The following is a 9,703-nucleotide window of genomic DNA, read 5'->3' as shown; positions in this document are numbered from 1 at the left end:
CCCTCCGCCGCCCCTGCTCTCGCTCCCAGTGCTGCTGGGAGTTGCAGTTTCGTGAACAGGTCCCCGTCTTCGCGTCCTCCCATTATGCTCTGCGCCTCTTGCCGCCTCCTAGTGGCCCGGGCGGCCACCACGCTTCCCGCCCCACCCAGAGGCCGGGGCCCTGCGTTTCGCTACCAGCGGCGGGAACTACATTTCCCAGGGCACCCCGAGCCGCCCTCTAATGACTCCTCAGCGGGCCGGCTGACAAGACAAAGCGTGCCTCTGGGCCGAAAGGTGATCCTGAGGAGGGGGAGGATGCCGCCGGCCATAGGCGGAGGCCTGGCAGGGTCCGAGCTGCGATTCCGGAGGGGCCGCTGCGGGTCCCAGGCTGCTAGGGTCGTGGGTCGGGACGTGGCTGCTGAGGCTGCAGCACGAAACCCCAAACGGCCTGCTAGGGCCTCGCGGCTCTTTAAGGCGGCCGGCCGGTGGGCCCTGCTGGCCCTGGTGACGCTGCTGTCCTTTGCCACCCGCTTCCACCGCTTGGACCAGCCGGCGCACATCTGGTGAGTGATGGGAGGGACTCGGCGGGCACTATGGCAACCGGGAGGAGAGACGCCGCCCTCTGATTGGCCCGGGGGTACGGAGGAGGCGGGATTCACAGGAGGATCAGTGGGTCCACTGTGGAGGGAGAAGTAGTGGGTTGATTTGCAGCGAGGTACAGTCTGGGTGGAATGGGTTTGCTCCGATGGGGGACAGTGGGATCTGAAGAAGCAGTCCTCATTGGTAATGCTGGAATGTTTCACTTCATTCTCAAACTGTGAAGGTGCTCTGATCTTTACAAAATAATTGGAAATTCTTGGTATAGAATTCCCAAGGCCTGAGTTCCTCATCTGCAGGATGTGCAGGCATCAGCAGAAAGGAACATTCCTAACTGGGTACTTAAATCCTGCACATCAGTGTCGAGGGGTGGTGACAAGTATTCTAGGAGGTAGGTCTGGGTTGTCCTGTGAGAAGAGATTTATTTTCTTGAAAGTTTTATTTTTTATGACACAGATGCTTACAAAGTAGTTAATTAGAAGGAGAAGTTTTATATGATCTGAAAAGGGTTGATTTGTCTGGCCAAGTGATAGCATGTTTTCTCAGTATTACTAAAGAGAAAATTAGCAGAGAATGTCAGAAATGTAACCTACTGACCAAAAAGCCATATAGAAAACTGTCAGGGTTGCCCTACTTTGACATTAATGAATTAGCCATGACACGTTTTTGTTTGGTGACTGCTGGCAGAAGGTGTGACGCTCTTGCGTTAGAGATAAAAGACTATTACAGAAAGCAGGAAGAGTATCAGCATAATGGAGTCAGTTTCCTTTGCTCTCTAGGTCCCACAGGGTGACGCTATGGGCTGCATAACACCATGGGTTGCATCAAGGCTAGCAAGCTTGGGGAATCTTCTGTGTTATCACAAGCAGTGAGCAAGCCTACTCTTTGTCCAGGAGAGAGATGTTATCTTTTCTTTCCAGATTGTTTGTTGCAAATAAAACCCTGAGAAATGACCCTGTCAAGCACAAGTATGGTCTTGCATTCTTGGTATACCTAGCAAGACTTGTGGGTGCATGAAACATGGATGGTGGACTCTTTCCCAATGGTCTTCTCACCCCTCAATTCTGCACTGTCTTTGCTTTTATTAGATTTTCACATAAATATGCAACAGATGACAGAGGCAGGGGCCAAATCAAATCTCTTTAATCTGTTTCATACAGCATTCATGGGACTCCAAGAAGAAGGATGAGGCCAGCCTTCAGTATTTACCTCAACTATGGCCTCCAGGGTCCTGGTCTTTCAGCCACCAGTGAATTGATCAGGGGACCATTGAGTCTTTTTTTTTTTTTTTTTTTTTTTTTTTAGAGAGAGAGAACTTTCAACATTTATTTTTTTTTAGTTTTTGGTAGACACAACATCTTTTGTTTGTATGTGGTGCTGAGGATCGAACCCGGGCTGCACATATGCCAGGCGAGCGCGCTACTGCTTGAGCCACATCCCCAGCCCCATTGAGTCTTATTTTAGACAACTGAGATGTAGTCTAAGGCCTGTCCATTATGATCTGTGTTTAGGAGTTTAAATTGACCTCTAATATTTGTTGTTTCTGTCAATAATGACAATACCCACTCCCACATAAAAAAAAAAAGTCTGACTTCCATGCCCAATGGAAAGACATTTGTGGCTCATTCCTCCTTATCTCCTTAACATACTACCTGGAGGGGCACAGGTCACTCAGTTCAGAACTTTGTTAAATTTTATTTGTATCACCATCAGATTTGATTTAGATCACTATTATGTTGATCTAGTTAAGCCATATGGGAAGTGTCACTAAATAGTTGCAGTCTTAGTCATTGTACAAGGCATAACCCAAGGCCCCTAGTACATCAGGGGAAGCATATGATTGGTATCAGATTGACAGAAGGTTGTTCTTTTCTATGTATTTGCACACATACGAGGAAAGTGTGGATGTCATCAGGTACATCAGTTGTCACATCCACATGAGTTTTCCTATTTTCATAGCATGAAACTCAGCCACAGGTCAGATTGTCAGCTTCAGCTATCACCTGACTTAGGTGGACCATCTGAGTCTTTTTTCCAGGTTTTGTTGCTGGACTTGGGCAAAAAGAGCATCGTTTCACTTCACTTTATATCTCCAGAGATCTAAGGTGTTCCTTCCCTAGCGTCTTGGGTTGTTTATTTCTTACCACTGCCACATAATTTATGTGTCCCATCACCTTTTCCCCATTTATTCTTTACCAATATCTAGACATTTCTGACATGAGCATTGTTAGAAAATTTAGAGAGACTCATTATATTTCTACATGGCACATGTGAGCCACTTGAAGAGCAGAGAACTGAATCAAGTGGTCATTATGTTCATGCTCTTCGATGGTGTCACTCCAGCAAGACCATCCAGGTGACTAAACTAGAATTAAGTTTGAATCCTGTAGACCCTTCTCCACCCTCCCCAGCTGATCTGGGGCTTCTCTGAGGAGAAAGACAAACAAATCATGCTCAGAGAAATTTCAGTTTTTCCAAATAGGTTTATATAACTCCACCCCTTTTCCTGATCATTACCCAGTTGGTGACCAAGAGGAGATGAACCTTTCTGAGAAGGACTGCATTAGATGACCAGACTGTACAGGCCAAAAGGAGGTGATGGAGTCATAAATCTCTGAGGAGACTATAAAATGCTTGACAGTATCAGATGCCTGTGGATAGTAGGGAAAGTGGTTATCTGTGAAATATACCTTGTCTATTGACCCATTGTTGGGTGGCCGTTGTGTCAAAAAATCGATCCATTGTCAGACTGTAGATGGTTTGGAAAGCTGAAAACATGACATAGTTTCAAGGTCCATAGAGTCAGATGGCTGGACTAAAACAGTCACATCACTGGACCTGAAGAAGTACCAGCAGCAGTGAGGTACCAGTGATAGTTCCAAGAAGGGAACAAAGTTCCTGGGAGCAGGCAAGGTCAATGCCCCAAGCATTCTGGCTTCCTTCACTGCAAGACAGGCAGGCCAACTTTTGGCAGGAGTGTGGCATGCAGGGTGGTTTTCAACACCTGTGGTCCTTTATTTTGTGCTCAGTTCATGATGGCAAATACATTTTCACACCCAGTTCATTGATAAATCCAGGTGGCCATGGCTGTAGTTCAGCTGGTGCAGGCTTGATCAACAGCTTAATTGCATAGTCCTGTCAGCATACTGGCCCTGACTGTGGGCACCTGCATGAGTAAATGATCCAGGCTGTCCATCAGTAGACAGCCACAGTTTGCTCCCCTAGTTTTCGGTTTCATGGAGAAATGTCTTTAACCTCTCAGCATTGAGTCTTCCAACTGGTGTATCAAGTTGGCCGTCCAGAGTTGTCACTGGGGCTGAATGATTGCTGCTCCTCAATGGATATCATCAGCTTTTAACAGCCTAACCATCAGTGAACCAGGCCCAAGCATTTTTAAAAAATATTTTTAAAATATATTTTTTATAACTTTATTTTATTTATTTACTTTTTATGTGATGCTGAGGATTGAACCCAGTGCCTCATCTGTGCTAGGCAAGTGCTCTGCCACTGAGTACAGCCCCAGCCCTGGCACAAGCATTTTGGGGGAACCTCTGTGAATCAAGGGTTCCCCTGAGCTAGTTGCCATGCTTTAGGGAGAGGAGTGGGAAATGGTTTCTTTGCCCCTTTAATGTAAAACTGAGGTGCCTCCAGGCTGGCTATCCTCCTGTATGTACCATTTTCATAGGACACAGAGCCCTTCCCTTGTTAGCTTTAAATTCCAAGTGAATCTTCTCCAAAGTAGGAATGTCAAGCCAGAGAGACCTGGATACTCATTTCAAGGAGTTCAGTATGTTAATAGCTGCCCCTTTAAAAACAGATGTACTTGGTGCATTTGTCCAGCAGGTGGGGCTGTTGTCCTGGCGAATCAGTATTCCACCAGCCAGCCAGTTTTTAAAGCTGATTTCCCTTTCCCAGAGTTTTCTTTCTTTCTCCTGGACAACTAGGAGGATACAGACAGGATCACCTCTCTACACACAGCAGTCCTTGAATGGGATAATCCTCTTTGACACTTGTGGGATCTATATAGTCTATACACTCAGCAGTGGATGCCACATGAAGTGGCACAAAGAGCTTAACCACAAGGTCACTCTAACTTCCTTTCTCTATGGGGAATTCAAGCCCTGTCAGTTGAATTCAGGCACTTCTTCCCACCCCCACCCCACACCTTGAGGTAATGAGTCTAATAGGCCTGCATCAGGCACCACCCTGAGATTATGCCACTTCCCAGAGTGTAGGGTGCTGGATATGAGGGGCAGAGAGAGGCTCTTTCCTCCTGGGCCCTTCTTTTCCTCCTTAACCCCTTACATTTTCCTCACTGTTTTTCCTAGTGTCTGGTGAGCCCTTCCTTGGGTTTGGGGACCCCTTTCTTTTAGTTGCTGCACAACTAACTAGTGGCTGTCCCTGCAATCTTTAGTGCCTTTGTAAACCCTGAGCCTTGCACCCCCACCTCTTCCTCCAGCCATGGGACTGGCTGGCGGGAGATGTGACTCCTATACAATAGAGGGCTTCCTGAATTTGGAGGGCTTCCTGGAGGTCCTCAGCATTCCAGGATGGGTGTGTGTGGCCTTCTGTTTCCTTTGGGGTCATGGAAACCTTGGCCCTGCCTTTAATTGTCTTACTCTTTAAAGCAGCTGAGGTTGTGGTAGAGGGGGAGGAACCAGAGCACATAAAGGGAGAGGGTGACACAGAGCCAGTATGCAAGGCACATTTACTTTTGGCTTGAGTACACAGCTTGCCCAAGGATCTTCAATATTGTCATTTTAATGGAAGTTCTATGTTGAATAGCATGACCTTCTGCTGAATCATTTATTGATGCTTTGGAGACTTCTTGACTCAGCAGTCACTTCATATTGCCCGTTGACAGGGCTGCTAGGCTTGTCACTCTACTGTCATGATCACATCTCTTCTTTCTTTTGCCTAGAGGAGACTGAGTAGTAACCCAGAGAGCTTTCAGGCACCATCTCAACCCTGCCTCTCCCCAGTCAGCTTCTTTAGTAAGGGGACAGTGAGGATTCTTACTACTCCCACTGCCCACCACTTGGGCAAGAACATTCACTACAGGTTCTAGAAGATTTCTCATATTCCTAACTCAGGCCATGATTTTTCAGAAAGGTGTGTGTCTCATTATCCTATGTTTGACCTCCCAAACTGTCAGGGGCTAGGATATTTTTTTAGCTGACTTAAAAACTCACAAATTAATCTGTCACTGTTATCTGGATGTTGGCAGAGGTCAAAGTCCTGGATCAGAGGCAAAGAACTTTGTTTCTCATGGCACAGCAAGGAGGACGAGTGAGCATCAGCATGTTGGCCTCGACCCCACCCCCCAGAGTCCCATGTGGTGCCATGCGTGTGGATGAGTGCTTGCTGTGTGGTGGCTGCACCCACCTGGCGAACATTACTGAGCTGGGGAGTCCCCCGTTTTACAGCAGGCAGTGAGCAGGCTGCTCTCTGTTCCAGAGGAGAGCTTAGTGCTTCCCCAGGGTTGCTTGCTGTCAATATAAACCAGGAGAAATGGCCTGGGTACAGATGGGTCAGGGCCTTGCCTTCTCAGTATATCCTTCGAGGCCTGTAGGAGCACGACAGTCATGGAGAACTGTCTCTCCCAGCACAAGCAGTGAAAGAAAGCCAAGAGGCAATGTGGATATTACTGCTGATTTTGTTGGCAAGCTTCTGAAGTGAAAGTCTCATGCCCCTTTGTCAGTCTGTTCCCAAACCAGCTTCAAACCACAAGCAGGGCATGGTGGCACACACCTGTAATCCCAAGAACTCTAGAGGCTGAGGCAGGAGGATTGCAAGTGCAAAGCCAGCCTCAGCAATTTAGTGAAGCCCAGAGCAACTTAGTGAGACCCTGTCTCAAAAATAAAAAATAAAGTAACATAAATAGTCTGGGGATGTGGCTCAGTGGTTAAGCGCTCCTAGGTTCAATCCCTGGTATCAAAAAAAGAAAGAAAGAAATAGTACCTGGGATGTGTGATAGCTTCCAGTCCACAGGTTTCTTTCACATGCATTATCTGAGTTGAGTGCTCATAGCTCCCTGGGAGTGTGGGGCATGGCGGTACTGAGGGAGGAAAGAGGGCTGGAACGAGTGTGTGATCTTGTCACACCATTAGTCAGTGTTGGAGCTGTGGCTGCATCTCTCTCTTCTCTCTGCGAATCTGTTTTGTTACACTGCTCAGAGTTTGTTTTCTCCCTCCTCCCACTGTCTCTGGCAGGATCCCCCCACCCCATTCTGGGAGTTGAGTCCAGGGTGCTTTACCACTGAGCTACATCCTCAGCCCTTTAATTTTTTGAGACAGGGCCTCACTAGGTTGCTTAAAGCCTCCCTGACTCGCTGAGACTTGAACTCATTCTGCCTTGGCCTCTGGAGTGACTATGCCACTGTCCTCATCTGATGTCAGCGTACTTAGCAGAAGCATGTGTATGCCCTTTCCATTTACTGGGTGGGCCTACTGAGTTTAAAAAAAAAAAAATATATATATATATATATATATATATATATGTATGTATGTGTGTGTGTGTGTATATATATATATATATATATATATATATATATATATATATATTATAAATTTTTGGAAAAGCAGTTTGCCCCTGATGTATTAGGTTGGTAGTGATTGCTCATGGAAGCTGGCCTGGGTGGGACAGTCACTAGAGAACAACCCCTCCTTTGAGCTTTAGGAAGAGAATAATGAACAGAAATGGCCAGGCTCTGCTGGGTGATGTGGCTGTGACGTGGCTTAAAGTCCTCATGTAGGATATAAAAAAGCTTATGTGGTGTATAGAAGAACAAAACTTCACATTTGTAAAAGCAAATGTATTAGATTCACTTATAAAATAACTTATGCAGTGAGGACAAGTTTTAGATATGTTCGTAGTAAAAATGCTCAGTTTTTCCACAAGGTCAGTCAGAGCCCAGCAGGTTGCTCATCTCAAGGTCGCTGAGCAAAGTTAGAGTCCTGTGGCCATCATGGCATGACGGCTCTCCGTGACCAGTTGCCCAATGGCATAGTACATGTAATGTACATTTCAGTAGCAGAGAGTCTCAGAGTCATAAGGTCACAGACTCAGAAGAAAACTCATACATACAAACCTTCCCATACAGGACAACTCTACCCTTTTAAAATAATAGATAAAAACTCAAAATACTGAATAAGTATATATTTAACTTAAATTTATAGTCACTGGTTGATAAATATTTGCTAACCTTTCTCCTGTCTCTCAAAATGAAGGTTAATAACCACCTTAATGCCCTGCTTTCTCAAATCACTTGTATCACAAATATTTTTTAAATCCACATTTTCTTGTTAATGCTTGAAACTCATTTTCTTTAGTCTTAACTGTGATTTTAACTATGTGTTATTAAGGCATTCTGTTTTTCCTTTAGTTGGGATGAGACTCACTTTGGAAAAATGGGAAGTTACTATATCAACCGCACCTTCTTCTTTGACGTGCACCCGCCTCTGGGAAAGGTGAGCAGCATGGCGAATAGCAGCTTTCCTCGGGGTGGTTCCTAGGTCTTGGAGCCAGGTGTTGATTTTGAACTTAATTCTTGGACTTTAGACTTTTCTGACAGAATTCCCTGACATTCCAGATCAGCAACTTTCATATGAAATCATGGATGGTTTTAGGGATCCTCTGGGCTCAGAAAGAGAGAGAGTCTCTCCACTAGTAGAGAGATAAACACATGAGTTATATCTCTGCGATGGAATATTACTGAGTCATGAGGAAGAATAAAGTTCTGATACATGCTACAACATGGAACCTTGAAAATGTCATGCTAAGGGCTGGGGTTGTGGCTCAGTGGTAGCGTGCGTGCTTGCCTAGCATGTGTGAGGCACCGAGTTTGTTCGATTCTCAGCACCACATACAAATAAATAAAAAGGTCCATTGAACAAAAAGTATTAAAAAAAGAAAATGTCATGCTGAATATATGAAGCCAGACACAAAAGACTGTATATTATATTATGAAATGTCTAAAATAGACAAATTCATATAGACTGAAAGTCAGTTAGTGATTGCCAGGTCTGAGGGGAGGGAGGATTAGGGAGCAATTGCAGATAAGTATGAGGTTTCTTCTTGGGTGGTGAAGTGTTCTGGAATTAGTTACTGGTATGATTGTACAACCTTGTAAATATATGTAAAGCCACCGATTGGTTATGCTAAAGTGGTGAATTTTATATTAAGTAAACTTTATTTCAATTTTTAAAACAATAAAAGAATAGAAGGAGTATATTGCACAAAGCAGAAATAGCTTAGAAGAGCTGACTGCCCACATGGAATAAAACTTCTTTTCTTCTCCCACTCCTGCATACACTTTCTTTGACCTGTTCCTCTTATGTGTTTTTAAATTAGAAAGATTCCTTTATTCTTTTAAAAACAAGCATCTCTGAGAAGGTCCGTGGGTCAGCCCTGGCATGCACTCTGGCGCCTCTCCTTGCTGGAGAACCAGATCCTAGACACCAAGGGCCGGAATTGGCTCATGCTGAAGGGTGAAGTGATCCTGGAGCAAGCAGTGCTTGGGATGAAGGCAGGGACAGGGGTGAGAGTAGTGATCTGTGACAGGTGGGCGTGGGGCATTTGAGAGCATAGGCTAGAGACCAGATGAAGGTCCCTGCAGGAAGCAGGGGTGGAGAAAGAGGTAGGACAAGTGGCTTATTTTGAAATTGGGAAAGGACAGAAAATGTCATGCCTCTTCCCATCCGCAATACAACACAAGAACAATAAAGAGAAGAGCGGTGATGTCCTGTCTCATGTAAACCCCAGACAACTTGATAAAAGAGGTGCTATTGTAGCTCCATTTGCAGATGGGAAACTGGCATTTTTTTCTTTTCTCCCCTGGGGAAATGTCTATCTTCATTCCTCTCTCATATTTTCTTCCCTTCTCCTTATTCCTGGTGTGTGGCTACTTGCTCACTTTTCTCCCTCCTCATCATGACTTGGAACTTGAGTTTCCTTTCAATAAACCAATCAGCATCCGCCCATGACCTCCCTGCACAGATGCCATTTCCTAACAAATGACAAAGGCTGAATGTGAGAGCCCCGCACTGGCCCTGCCCTTCATACTGTGGGAACTTTTTCCTTCCTCAGTATTTAGTCTACACTATTTTCCAAGAACTTGCCATAACAT

General features: G+C 45.3%; 1 protein-coding gene across 2 annotated transcripts in view; it reads left to right on the top strand.

The window, feature by feature from the left end:
* The first annotated feature begins 45 nt into the window (after positions 1-45).
* POMT2 (protein O-mannosyltransferase 2) overlaps positions 46-9,703 on the top strand; it is a 39,155-nt gene continuing 29,497 nt past the window's right edge. For both annotated transcript variants that reach the window (XM_081290618.1, XM_081290617.1), the window contains exons 1-2: positions 46-542; positions 7,961-8,045. In XM_081290618.1, the coding sequence (XP_081146744.1) occupies positions 85-542; positions 7,961-8,045 (543 nt within the window). In that variant the 5' untranslated portion in view covers positions 46-84. The remainder of the gene's footprint in view (positions 543-7,960; positions 8,046-9,703) is intronic.

The sequence above is a fragment of the Spermophilus citellus genome, assembly GCF_964194105.1.
Source record: "Spermophilus citellus genome assembly, chromosome: 4".
NCBI classification, from domain to species: Eukaryota; Metazoa; Chordata; class Mammalia; order Rodentia; family Sciuridae; genus Spermophilus; species Spermophilus citellus.
Note: the sequence above shows the minus strand (reverse complement) of the source record. Positions and strands in the feature narration are given on the sequence as shown.